The sequence below is a fragment of the Euprymna scolopes genome, chromosome 2 (genome assembly GCF_053919585.1).
Source record: "Euprymna scolopes isolate OS-2025 chromosome 2, ASM5391958v1, whole genome shotgun sequence".
NCBI lineage: Eukaryota > Metazoa > Mollusca > Cephalopoda > Sepiida > Sepiolidae > Euprymna > Euprymna scolopes.
This window is the reverse complement of record NC_136483.1, coordinates 28,619,420-28,634,224: the sequence shown is the minus strand read 5'-3', so window position 1 is coordinate 28,634,224 and position 14,805 is coordinate 28,619,420. Positions and strand designations below refer to the sequence as shown.

Here is a 14,805-nt window from a genome sequence, read left to right as displayed (position 1 = left end):
AAAACAACAGAAAGTTTCTATTTAATAATACTTTTTTATTTTTTCAATTTTTCGCATTATCTTTTTGTATATACATCGAACGTATGGATGTATGATCCAAGCATTTTTTTCTTCTCGAAGTGTCGCGGATTTAACTTTTCGTGAAATCATCTTCACATCATCAGGAATGTGTGTTAGTCTAAGTAAGGAATTATGGGAAGATTTATTTAAATAGTCTGTAGGGTGCAAGTTCAGTTCATTGTGACTTCTGACAGCGGTAGAGGCGTTGGTGTGGTATGGGGAAAGTGAGGAGAGCATGCCTGTTCTAGGGTCAATGGAAGGAACGGGTGGTTTTGAGGAGAAGGGGGAGGAATTATGCAAGGCATTTGAGTGTATTGGTACTATTCTGAAATGTGACCTGTTTCAGGCTAGATTTTTGCGTTTTGATAGATATTTTTACATTCGTTTTGTGGTTTAGTATTACTAAAAAGAAGCTTTCTGTTGTTTTTTTACAATGTCTGCTTGAATGAAAAATGCTGCATAAACACACGCAATATATATTCATATATATGCACACATATATATATATATATATATATATATATATATATATATATATATATATATACACTTTTGTTTTTATTATATTATGGAAAATATATATATAAAGGAATACTTATTATTTCATTATAATTATATTTATATAAAAAGAAAGAACAATAGATTCTATTTCATCAAATTATGACGTTAAACTGAAAATCGTTTTATACAAGAGGATAGATTAAAACAAAAATCGATATTTTAATCTCTGCAGATCCTAAACCAACGACAAAGTTTGAATGTTCTAATATTCACCATTTTTTATTTTAAAAGAAAAAAAAACGAAAAAGATTAATACCAGAATTTATTCCGTGTAAGGAAGACACATCTAGGATCGTCTGGAAACACAGACGTAAGAATTATTTTATTTATACAGATAAAGCCTACCAAAGCGGCTTTATGGTTTTCTTTTTCTCCGCTTTGAATTTAAAGGCCCCTGAGCCTTTACAAATTAAAAATATTTTACCTCTTTTCTTCCATTTAAAGTAAAAGAGACTTTTCTTCCATTTAAAGTAAAAGAAGAAAAAACATTTTAACAAAATGTTTTAAGTTCCGTCTTTCTTTTAACAAAAGAAAGACGGAACTTAAAACAAGGACTCAAAAGAACTATTTTCTGTTTGTTATATGTTCTTTTCTTTTCAGCCTTTCTTACAAGTAAGAATTGTCGCTGTTTTTGTATTTGTTTTTATTTTAAATATTTCTTTAAGGGGTTTTTAAACCCTAGCTTTGGGAAATAAAGGCAATTCAGAACTTTTATTTTAATAAATTCGGATCATTTTAAACATATTTAGGGTCTGTATTGCTTTTGCTCATTTCCAACAAATTTGCTTTATATGCTTCTTTTTCTTTTTTTTTTTTCTTTCATTTTTGTTACAATGGAAAACGGATTTTGGTAACGACCTCAAAATTCCGTTATTATAAAAAAAATAGGGAATATCATCACAGTACTAATAATATTTAATATATCGACGGAGAGAGAGAGGGGGAGATGGAGGGGTAGGGAGCGATAACAGAGACATTTTTACTTTACAAACTCAGTTTATGGGAAATTCTCATCATTGTGGCAACCTAGGAATTGTCTTTTCTTTTGGTAGATCTTTTTGGTCGGGATGCGTTACAATGCAGTTTGGTTCTAAATTGCCATCCACTTAACTTTACCCCCTTCTTCGAAAGGGAGTTGGTGAAAAGCTCATGTTAACAGATCATACATAAAATATTACATATGAAAGCAGAATTTAGGTAAAAATAGCACCGGAAAATTTGCACGGTAAAAATGGCACCGGCAAAAATGGCAAAAGTGAATAACTCGGACAAAATAGCACTTTGATACATTCCGGCATATTCTCGAGACATTTCGCTAAAGGTGCAGCATCTTTCCACCCTCAACAAATCCTTTAAAATGACCGCTAGAAGGGTTTTTAAGAGTGCCGAAAACGAAAATAACGTTTAAAATTCCAAGAAACAAGTACTTTCCAAGATGTGAAGAAATTATAGTTTCAAAGAGTAGAGGAAAACTTTTATACATTAATTTAAAGTAAAATGGGCACACACTTCATGGCCACATTTTATTGGAAGTGGGGAAGTCAACGTAAAATGAACACAATTTAACGTAAAATGGGTAATTATTGCCTGGTAGATCAACAAAAAAAAAACTACCTTAAAAACTCGTTTTCTAGGAAATTTCGGTGTGCTGAAAACGAATATCGCATTTAAAATTGGGGCCAACTACTAGTTTTCACGTTGCTGAAATGATACTTTTCCGCAGATTTAATGAAATTACAAATACATGCGCCCTTGCGCGTACGACAATGGCAACCACTTATAGCATAAAATATTACATTTAAATTTTCCGCAAATAAGTTAAGCAATGTAACTCTTACATGGCTTAATATCCGGAAAACTACTTATTTGCGGAAAATTTAAATGCAATATACGTTTTCAGCCTACCCGAAACCCTTATAAAGTCGTCATTATAAAAAGAAAATATTATGAGGGAAACAAAGTAAAATTGTACAAATATAAAAAACAATGGCGGCCGCGTAATATTACTACATGGAACCTGCGGAAAAATATCTTTTCAGTATCGTGAAAACTAGTTGCCGGCTCCAATTTTTTAATGTGATATTCGTTTTCAGCACACCGAAAGTCCCTAGAAAATAAGTTTTTAGGTAGTTTTTGTGTGGGTCTACCAGGCCACAAGTACCACCGTGGTGTAAAGGAAATTAAGGAAATCTCACCGGTCACGTGACACGGCGGTATAGAAATGGACAGTAAGTCAGATAGCAATGAAGAAGAACGTTATAACCAGAAAGTAAACCCCCTTTTTAAAAGTAATTAATTTTTTTTTCAATTTTTTTCTGCTAATATGATAATCGTCGGCAAAACGTTTTTTTTTATAGGTGAAAAATACTTATTTTTAGAGGTCGGCTAATTTATTATTATTTTTTTTTATTAGTTCGTGTTTTATTATTTTTTTTTATGGAATTTGGTTCGGAAGGTTTTGTCTGGTCTCCGACTGACAAAATGTACTAGAAAGAAAAAGATTGCACTGATACACTACTTGTTTTTTCGAACCGAATAAACGTTTTGGTGCTAGTGCAGAGAGTGATCCGGTTTATTTTTTAAATCGTATTTCCAAATTTAATTAAAGTTTTATTATATGTTTTTTTTTATTCAATTGTAAGGTTGAAGTATAGAATAGGTACAAAACACCCTCCCCTCCCGATGTTAAGAATGGCTTTTAAAATAATAACGTTATTATTTACGTCCGGATTACTCTCTGCACTCGTACCAACGTTTTAAAGTCTATTGTAAAACAAATCCAACATTCCTATGATTAAAAAAGCTTTATTTGATTATTTGTAAATGCAAATTTGAAAATCAATTTTGCTAATTTTCTAGATAATAACATTGTTTTTAGGCAGTAAACTCTTTTTAGTGCAAGAAAATTAAAAGCAGTGGCCGCCATCGATTAAATCATGGAATTAAGTTTCGATTTTGAAGACTAAAAAATAAATTGAATTTAGATAAATATGCCAACGGTAAAATTTGATGTAGACTTTTTAGATTATTATACATAAATATTTATTATAAAATAATTATTAAATAAAACGTTATAATTATTCTTTCGGTGCTTCTACAGAATTTGAACATAATCAAACCGACTTTTTCCAAACTAAGGCTAAGGGACTTATCCCTATTTTAAATTCAAGGAGTAGAGCTTAACCCGCAATCTTCGAACGATCATAATTTTCCAGTGTCAGAGTGCCATTTTTCCTTATTTATTCACTTTTGCCATGTTTACCGGTGCTATTTTTTCCAGCGCCATTTTTAGCGAGCACCATAAAAGCGGAAACCATATTTTAAAACGATTAATGTAATATAATTCATCTTGTGACTTTAATTTTGGCACCCCGGAATGTAAATTGATATGGTGGGGATAAACGGAATAAGAGACAGAAAAAACAATGAAGACTATTTTTTTTCATATCCATATAGACAAAGAACATATGGTAACGAATAACGCTAGAGCGCTTAATGTTTTAATTTGGATGCTAACTGATGTCTACCAAGTCATATTTTTATTTCAACCAATACTATATATTGGGTACAAATAATAATCACTAGAGTATTGGCTCTATAATAATACATATGAAATATGCATGAAATAAAGTATCATATTTACGCATATTTTACAACCGAACCACGTTGGGTGGTTACTACTATATATTGGGTACAATATAATAATCAATAGAAAATTGACTCTATAATAATGAATAAGTATCTGCATAAATTAAACTATCATGTCACGTATTTTACGATCGGTCAACACCGAGCGGCGTGTTAGTATTAAATAAACTCTCGACCAGATATAAATGACTTAGTTTATTTGTATAATGATATGTCAAGCTTTGTGGGTTATTTATTTCTGACATCAAATCTTTAAAACTAGAATAATACTATATTACAATAGAAAACTGCGAGTATGGAAAGAAATATGTTTAAGCTTAAACATGGAAACGTAAAGGACTAGTTGTTAAAACTGAGAAAAAAGGACAAGATACTCTAGTAAAAAATATAAATTTATAACTTAAAATATTGCAGCATTAAGAATTGATTATATAATGTTATAAATTGAATTTTTAAAAACATCTTAATGCTGGAATATTTTATATTTTTTACTAGAATAACTTGTCCTTTTCTTTTCCAGTTTTAACAACTAGTTCTTTTACTTTTCCATGTTTAAGCTTAATTATATTACTTTTATTGCTCGCATTTTTCTATTGTAATCCATGATTTTTTCCAGGCTTCCAATAAATTCACTTGTTCTTTGTTTAATTTCAGTCTTATTATTTTGTCCCCATGAACACATATGTAATAACAATGTACGGCACTCGTTTGCTTTCAATAAAATCCCCCTAATTACCTCCCTTTCATGCTTTCATTCTCTCTGTTTCACTTGTTACTTATCTTTTCGAAACCAGTCATAAAAACTTCCAACCTCCTTCCATATTTTTATGATTTTGAACACCAAAAAATTCATCATAACTTTTGTTTTACTGAGCGAAACTTGAAAAAAATTTTCACACTATAGCTGAGAATATGATCTATAAACTGTAATAAATGTCGAAATTTGGTCGGAAAATGAGTGAGCGGTGAAGCTTTAAATCAATCTAAATGACTAAACTGCCACTAAACTATATATTCAAACACTTATGTGTTTGAATGATAACTCGTAACTTGAGGGGAAGGGGAACACCATTCAAATCATATCAGAAATTAATGTCGTAGGAACCGCTTGTAAAAAGAAAGGAAAATATAACTACAAGGTGTTCCAAAATGTTTGACCCCATTTCGTAGGCCAATAATTTTGACAGTTTTCGATGAAATGACCTCAAATTTTCACAGCTTGTGTAGAAACGTACCAAATTTTTGTGTATAACATTTGGCATTTATATCTTTTCAGGTTACGAAATGCCGTTCATTTCAAAAGAAAAGGCGTGTTAGAGTATGTTCGGACCCAGTCACAGAAGATAGTGCAGCGTGCCTTCTTCAAAATTTTGAAAAGAAGGCAACAAAACAAATTAGAACTTGGCACCAAAATTTCAAGACAAGGGCTGCTTATGCATACCTAAATCGCCAGGACGGCCATCAACATCAGCAGAGACAGTGGAGCAGGTTCGTGAAGCCTTCCTGTGTAGTCCTCAGAAGAAGAGCAAGTTGGAAACCCACATTCCACAAACAACAGTTTGGCGGATTCTGAGGAAACGATTGCGATTTAAACCTTACAAGCTGCAGCTTGTTCATACCTTGGAGGAAGGTGATGATCAAAAACGTAAAGAATTTTGTGTTGAAATGCTAGATAAACTCGAAGACGATTTTGATGATCGCTTAGGTTTTAGTGATGAAGCCAAATTTCATACGAGTGACAAAGTTAATAAACATAATGTCCGCATTTGGGGCGAAAAAAATTCGCATGGCACAGTTGAACACGAGAAAAACTCACCAAAAGTTAAAAGTTAATGTGTTTTGTGTAATATCTCCCCCCCCCAAAAAAAAAAAAATTTATAGGCCATTTTTCCTCGAAGGAAATGTGGACGTCATAGAACCAACAAATATTTGTACTTTTCTCTTTAAATTTAACCAATGACCTCCAACATTAAGTGTATTTAGTTTCATTAAGATCCATCAAATAGTTTCCGAGATATAGGATTTAGAATGGGGTCAACCATTTTGGAACACCCTGTATATTTTGTTTTGTTTTCGTTGCCGACAATATGTATATATAATACACCGAATAATATTGTCTTTATGATTTGAAATTGTGAACAGATATTTTTCTGAAAATTAATCACTATACTACTTTCTCTATAATATAAAAACAGATTCTTCTTAAATATTATCTGTACATATATAAAATGTATTTAGTGTGTGTGTTCGTTCAGTTATAAACTCTGAAAGAGCGGAGCCGATTTTTTAACATTTAACACAAACAGACAGAAACTACTTCTCACAACTTCGAGAATGTAAATCCATTTCTCCCTGGCTTATCCAATCACAAGCCAGTTCTCAGTCACGTGACGGAGTAGACAAAAGGCGAAATCACAAACCTTTAATTCTTTTTCTTGCTGGTCTGCTAAACAGCAAACATCGCTGGGGGGGGGGCTTTGGCCCCCGGCAGAACGTGAGTACTACTACGAACTAACAATGGTTCTCTTCAAACTACCATTTATTTCCGCGTGCGGTACCCACATGAACTTTATTCATCATTCTACAGGACAACTCTCGTCGTACAACTCACATTCACGCACGACAACACGTTAAGAAACTGAAAACTCTTGCCCCTTTCTTTCTTTTAACCAGCTTCCTTTGTATCGACTGCTACTGGCTAAAACACGTGTAAACTGCGCCTCTATCTTCTTCAACCTGCCGGCATGATATTAAATCTATCTTTATATACACTGAACATCTGTTTTTTTTTCTTTCTCCTTCTACAGGGCTGACCTATATCTAATTATCGAATATCTAATCTTCGTCTTCACACAAGGAACTTTCCACGACTGCTATAATACAAGCGTGTATGAACACTGAACTCTCTTACTAATACGTCTCTCTCTCCCCTACTAAAGCTACTAACAAAGATGACAAATAAAGTTTGTTTATTAAAATGTTAAAATGAGATCTCCCTTCGTTGTCTTCATTATTAGCTAAAGGTTCTTGAAGATGATTGGGGCGCGTTCGAAATGAGTGCCTCTTTAGAGCAGAATTGGACTATAATACATGACTTTTGCATTTTAAACTTTAATTGAAATCATTATATAAAATAATTTTAGTAAATCAACAGTAAGTTCTTTACAGTGCAATGTACACTACAATATATTGTGGACTAAGAGACTGCAGGAATGCAGGTAAAAGATCCTCCCGGTGCACTGCGATGAGTTCCTAACTAGAGCAGGCAATCAATCAATTTGATTGAAAAATGGGTGATTTCACCGATTTCCATAACAATAAAAGTATTGGAAGTATGGAACGTTCGTTGATTCTAATATAATCCCGGACAACATCGGGTTTCCCTGCTATCATGGTAATGTAACAAAGGAAAACTTGTTTTAAATAAAGTTCTGTTGTTTGAAGATATCAGTATAGTGCACAACCCGTTCCACGACAATAAGTGGATGACAATAAAATTAAAGAAAACAAATAAGATTGGTTCATTCCGTTTTTCAATTATAAACCTGATGATTAATTTGTATTAAATATTTTCATTTCAGGTTCGACGATGGAAATTGTGAAGTTCCAACCTGTCTTGAAATTAATATTTATTCTACTGCAATGTCCATTCTACATGAAAGCAGATTGTTTTGTAAAGCAATACGAACTCCTCCCACGGGGATATAACATTTTTATGCAAGCAGGTGTTGAGCCGTTTTATCCACCGAGGAACGCGACAGAACGATTCGAATGTTACAGATTTTGTGCACTGACGACCTTCTGCCATATTTGGACATTTGACAATGGAAATTGTCATGTTTTCCACTCCATGAAAGACAAACTGAGAGTAGAAAAATTAGATAGTCCATCATCAACGACTTATTATGAAACAGAACAAGGTGAATTGATTTCAATAATTATCATTTTATGCAGTACGTGTGTCCTATTTCTGGATTGTCATGCATTGATTTATAGTATATACAATTATCCGTACTTTTATAGTATGTTGTTTATCAAAATGATGTCTCTGTTAAGGTATGTGGCTATATATACACAAGCCGCAACAATTTAATCCAAAGTTAATTTAACTGTTTAAACAAACTATACCGCGTTTGATTATACTTTTATTCTTCTATAATTTTACCTGTTCATATTTGACTTTTAATTGCAATAGTCTAGTGTTCATGTCAATTAAAAAAAAATAACTTCCAATTGAGGAGGCAACAAGATAGTCTGCACAATGAAAAATTGTTATTTAAATGTAACTTTAGAACATTAATGAAACACAAATACAACAGGACCACAATGAACTAGTCTGTATTTAGTAGCATAGCCCTTCTGCAATTTGACTGCCTGCAATCTTTTGGGAATTCCTTGATTAGACTGCAACAATACTCTGAGGAAAGCGCATCCCACTTTTCTTTAACTTTTGTCCAAAGTTCTTATAAATTTGACATTTTATCATTGCGTATCTGTTGTTTGATGTAATGTCATACGCTTTCGATAGGATTGAGGTCTGGAGATTTTGCAGGTCAATCCAAACACGGAATATCATGCTCTTCCAGGAACCTCTTGACATTGTCAGCTGTGTGAATGGGAGCATTATCCTAGTAGGGTAGAAAATTCTCAGTCAACATATTAATGTACTTGGTCGAATGTATTCGACCTTGCAAGCGAACTATAGGCGCTGAACCACTGGTTCTAATAATGCCCCACATCAAAACTGAACATTCACTACCTTGTAGCGTTGAAACTGATAACCAAGGATTAAATTCTTCGTCTTTCCTCCGACGGACGTACTGCCTACCATCACTACCTATCCTATTGAACTTGCTTACTTCGCTAAAAGGCACTTTTGACCAATATGAAGAGTCATGATCTTCATTGCATCTGACGAAGTCTAGACGGCGCTTTCTGTTCTTTACAGAAACCATTGACTTGCGTCTTACAACATATCTTCGCAAATTAAATTCCTTTAATCCGTTCTTGACAGTAGAAAGAGAGCACTTTTTTACAAGATTGCACTGTTGCTGGATTTGGGAGCCGTTTCAAATATTTTTCTTAGGCTGCGGATCTTTAAAGCATTGTCTTCCCTGTTTAAAGTACAACCGGTATTTTGGTACTTTTGCACAGTCTTTCGTGCCGTTCTCTCATCACATTTCAATATGCAGCCAGTTTCTTGATTGAATAACCAGAAAGGTGGAGGTTAATGAGCTCCTGACGATCACTAAGAGAAAGTCCTGGCATATAGATTAACTGTTACGTTGTATAACCTGGAACAACAACAGTTACGATTAGATATGCTTTGTTGCATGTTGGTGGATATTTTAAACTGATTTAGGGGCGATAATTTAAGCTGGTTTTAAGCGAATTTGTTGCTGCGGACTTTCTTTTTGCCTCCTCAATTTGAAGTTAATTGTTTTTAATTGACGTGAACACTAGAATATTTCAATTAAAAGTCAAATATGAACAGTTAAAATTATCGAGGAATAAAAGATGAATCAAATGAGGTATAGGTTGTTTAAACGGTTACATTCAATTTAGCTTAAATTTGCAGTTTTTGAAAAAATTACAAGTGCGGACTTTCGTTTTGCCTACAATATATATATATATATATATATATATATATATATATTATTATTATTATTATTATTATTTACTATAATAATTATTAAATACCTACAGACACTAGTGTTTCATCCTTTCCAGAATCCTCAGTGCAGGGTGTCACAATCAACACCAGTCGGTAGATTCGAACCTGACGACAGAAGCCATCTCTAGCTTCATTAGCAAGGACCATATCCATTTGGCTACCATTAACCGTGAGAAATGCAGTTGAATTTTAAACATTTATTTCATTAAATGTTTTAACGTCAGTCAGAATGATCTAATCATTAGATGATGATCTGCGCATAAGAGCTAAATTGAACGAATTTCTTAAAGAGGCTGACATAATTATTTACTATAATAATTGTTAAATATCTACAGACACTAATGTTTCATCCCTTCGGGAATACTCGGTGCAGGGTGTCACGCTAATAATAGAGTATATGAATAAAATGTGGTAGTTAAAAAAAAATAAGAGGAAAACTTTAGAATTTTTTTAAACTTTTGATGGAAACATTTCAACGCATCTAAATGTTAACATAGACAGTTAGAAAAATAAAGAACAAAAGTTTATTTTGTCTTGTTTAAAAGCTGAACTAGTACAAAGATACATCTCATTAATCTATTACTTACCCTTAGTACGAGTTGGCAATCTGCCAACATGGACTTAGTATTAATGTTGTATAAATGAAGGATTATAATGATTGGTAGTTGAATCATACTTATCTAAAAATGTTAATGATTATTTAAAAATTTTAAAATGCAGAATTGTTTATTTCCGGAGAAATTCATCTGTTACACTCACAAAGTTTCACCTTTTTTACATGGTAGTCACTACTTATCAAAGCTCGGAAGCCACTCGGGGATAAGGGTTATTCCCCACATGCATAGGCCCTTAACGTCGAGGACGACGATTGGCAAGGCGCTTCAGTCTTCTACAGTTCAGTAGTTGCCTGAAACGTCAAGCGCCGGGGCAGGGAAGTAGTGGATGAGTGCATGCCCAGAACAGAACATCCACCTCTGGACCCAACATTGCGGACCCCAGCGGAGCACAGGAGTGCGACAGCTGGAGCAGTGGTAGGTTGCCCCGCAGTACCCGCTAACTGGGTGTTGATCCCTGACCGTTGATCGTTCTTGATTCATCCGCTCAGTGATCCGCCATGGGAGACCGGTGGTTGAAAAATATATCAGCTGCGCTCATACCATGACTGCCAACTCCTGCTGCCGAGATGACATTTTGCTATTTGACCACATAGCTGGGGTCTGGATTGGTGTAAGCCAGGGCGTGTCCTCACGCCGGAGGGCCATGCACTCAACACCTCTGGGGCTCCAGACTACTCCGAGATCCCACATACACTTAGCCTGGGGCCGCAAGGTACCCAGTTAAACCGTGATGTACCACGAGGAGGTGGCATGCGAGTCTTGACCAGTGAGACGCTCTAACCACCAGTGGGCAGGGCTTACTAAACTGCCTCCCCTAACCTAAGGGTTATTGCGTGTATAGTAATCAATGGGCTAATAATGTAGTAATCGTTAGTAATGGAGATTTGATAAAGTGTCTTACTTAAGGGGGCAGTTTATCAGGAATTTGTTTATGTTGGACTTGAAGACATCCAAGTTGTAGTCAGGTGGGAAACAGACAAACGGAAGAGAGTTCCACAGGCGTGCACTTCTAAGAAAGAAGCTTTGTTCATGGAATCTACGTTTTCATTAAGGCACAGATAAAGAATGGGGGAAATTATTGACAGTGGTTTCAGCTAGACGGGTGTTTTTAGTGAAAGATTGGCGAGGGGGGACCACAGATTGGAGCTCAGACGAACACTTGCCATGGAAATAACGATAAAACAAAGACAGGCTCGCAACGTCTCTTTTACATAACTTTTTTTTAAATAAATAAAATGACGTCAATTCAGCGAAAAATTGCTGACCTCATAATCAGATTTAAATGATTGAAAATTTAATTGAATTGATTTAAAATTTTAGCATTTATTTTAGAATATTAGCACTAAATACCGTTTATGAAAGGATTGTATTTCCGGAAATTAACTATCTATAAACCTATAAAACGTTTTTTTTCTAAATCTTACATCAATATCAAAAGTTTAGTTTTTCTATTTAAAATTATTAAAACGAACTTCTTAATATACTCAGTCATTGATATGCAATCGACTACATAACGGTTAACTAATTTGCAGTTTCCTTTGAAAATAAACGTTAATTAATTACGTATTCATTTTTATAGTTTCGTATTTGATTATTGGTTTCATTTCACTTTTTCGCTGAATTCTACCCATGCATAATTTCTACATAATATAATAATCAATAGTTTTAACACTATAATAATGAATACGAAATGTTCATACATTTAAATATGATATTTAAACTTATTTTACGACTGAGTAACGTCGGGCGGCCTGCTAATATAAATATAATTAGTTCTAGTACAGTGTCTACTATTTATATGTATAAATATAATCTTACTGGGTAAGATGCATCAAAAGCGATAGGCTACATATTATAATAGAATAAAACTGTAGAATACATAACAGAATCAAACCGGTAAGTAACCATAATTAAAAACAAAACAAAAAAATAACGTATTATAACAGATTAAAAACGGTTCGCTCACATGTAGAACTTTCCGTTGCTTATCGGGAGTAAGATATGACCGTTGCTAAGTGGTTTATGATATGCACTCACAACCTGGTTGTGTCAACTCTGTATCCAGTTCGGTCCATAGAAACACTTTCACTTAGCATGAGCTCAACCATTATCTGGTCCATCTTATAAGTACCTACTCTTTCATTAAAGAATTCTGACTAGAAAGATATCGGGGAAACTAAGTCAAACAATAGAATCATCTGATCATATAAAATGAATCAATAAGTCGGAAGTAGTTTTAATTGACTATTGTTGGATACATATTTTTCATCTTCAGAACTAATAGAAAAAAGTAAGATTATTTGAAGTCCTTTTTTTTAGGAATAACCACTTATCAAGGCCCAGAGGCCACTCGAGTATAAGAGTTAAAGAGTGTCCAGTGGTCAAAAGAACAATATCACAGTAATCGTTAGAAGTGTAAATTTGGTAAACTAGATTAATTAAGGGAAACAGCTCATCGAGAACTTGTTTACATTGGACTTGAAGACGGCCATATAATAGTCAGCTGGAAAGCAGGTAAACGGAAGAGAGTTCCACAGGTGTGTAGTTCTAAGAAAGAAGCTTAGTTCATGGAATCTACGTTTAGATTTAGGCACAGATAAAGAGTGGGGGAAATTATTGATAGTGTTTACAGCCAAACGAGTGTTTCTCGTGAATATTTGGCGAGGGGAGACCATGGATTGGAGCTCAAACGAGCACTTGCCATAAAAATAACAATAAAAAAGAGGCATGCTCGCAACGTCTCTTCAGTGAGAAAGAGATTGCAGGAAAGAGAAAAAGGCATCCCTCACTAGGCTACGAAGTCTATTCTGAACTATTTCAAGGCAGGATAAGGGCTTCCTAGCAGCTCCTGCCCAGATGTGACAGCAATACTCCGTCCTTGGACGTTACTGGCTCTTATATATAGAGAGAATTGCATCAGCAGGTAGATATCTACTGGATCGATAGAAGGATCCCATGATTTTTCCAGCGACCTTGGCAACCGATTTGATGTACGTATTCCATTTTAGATCAGGAGTAAAGGCCAAGCCCAGAAGCTTGTCAAAACATGGAGCCTCCTCAAGACGAGAGTCATTCATTTCAATTGATGCTAGATGGAGATCAGAACTATGATGATGTAAAGATAAAAGCTTGGTTTTAGATGCATTAAAAGTAACCAGCCACCTCTTTCCCCATTGTGCCACGTGCTCAAGATCAGAGAGAACTTGGTCGTTCATTAGCCAGTCCTTCTACATACGTCCTGAAACATGTTTCATAGCAATACTTTATAAGGCTCTCAGACATCCACACGATATCCCATACACTACAACCAAGATATCTTTTTTAAGATTCTAACCGCCTCTTTATGTGCAATTGTTCGAATCTCTCTTGCACTTGGTTCACTGAGCATATTTACCATGTGGTTTTTAAAACTCTTTTTTATGAGTCTGCAATGATGGATATCTCCCTAAGATTCCAGTTTATTTACGACCTGATGTAGTACATAAGACTTGGTTATTTCATTATCGATTCCCTCTCAGATTTGTTTAGCCCAGCATCATTGGAGACACTAACTTCTCAAGTTGTTCTTTCTTCTTCTTGTCCCATATCACTGTCAGGTTTTATAGCTCCGTTTTCTAGGAATTGCATAGTCATAGTAGATCGTTTATGACTAATTTCGAACTGTTATTTCTGATATATGTTCACAGAACAATAACTTTTTACATATCAAAGACATTTGATATGGTTTGGCATAAATATCTACTTCACAAAATTTCCAGCAATGGAATATCTGGAAATGTTTTCTCAACCATAAAATCCTTACTCTCCGATAGGTTGATACAAGTAGTCGTTGATGGGCAAAATTTCGAAGTTCAAGTATCGACGCTGACATGTCTAAGGGATCTATTCTGGGTCCAACTCGCTTCTTTATCTTCATCAATGAACTCTCAAATTACATTCTAAGTTCATTCATGGACATATATGCAGACAACACGACAATCTATGGCAACACTTACAAAGAAAACAACAATCAAGATATCTCTTAGTCTCGCGCCTCGGACTTTCAGCGTTTTATCTTTTCATCATAAACGCTCTTATCTCCCTTGGCCCCAATCGTTATAAATGAGCGTCGCCTAAAAAAGGCTCTCTGGGTTTAATCTTCACTACTGACTTGAAATGAAAGACTTATATCAAATCTCTTCCTAAGGTCGCAGGAAAAATGATTGCGCCATTTTACCACTCGAGAATGTATCTCACTCCTATTTG

At 34.5% G+C, this 14,805-nt stretch overlaps 1 protein-coding gene across 2 annotated transcripts in view; it reads left to right on the top strand.

Moving 5' to 3' along the window:
* LOC145290299 (uncharacterized) overlaps window positions 1-14,805 on the top strand; it is a 73,359-nt gene that overhangs the window by 37,045 nt on the left and 21,509 nt on the right. For both annotated transcript variants that reach the window (XM_080136476.1, XM_080136474.1), the window contains exon 2: window positions 7,851-8,189. In XM_080136476.1, coding sequence (XP_079992602.1) covers window positions 7,859-8,189 — 331 coding nt within the window. In that variant the 5' untranslated portion in view covers window positions 7,851-7,858. The remainder of the gene's footprint in view (window positions 1-7,850; window positions 8,190-14,805) is intronic.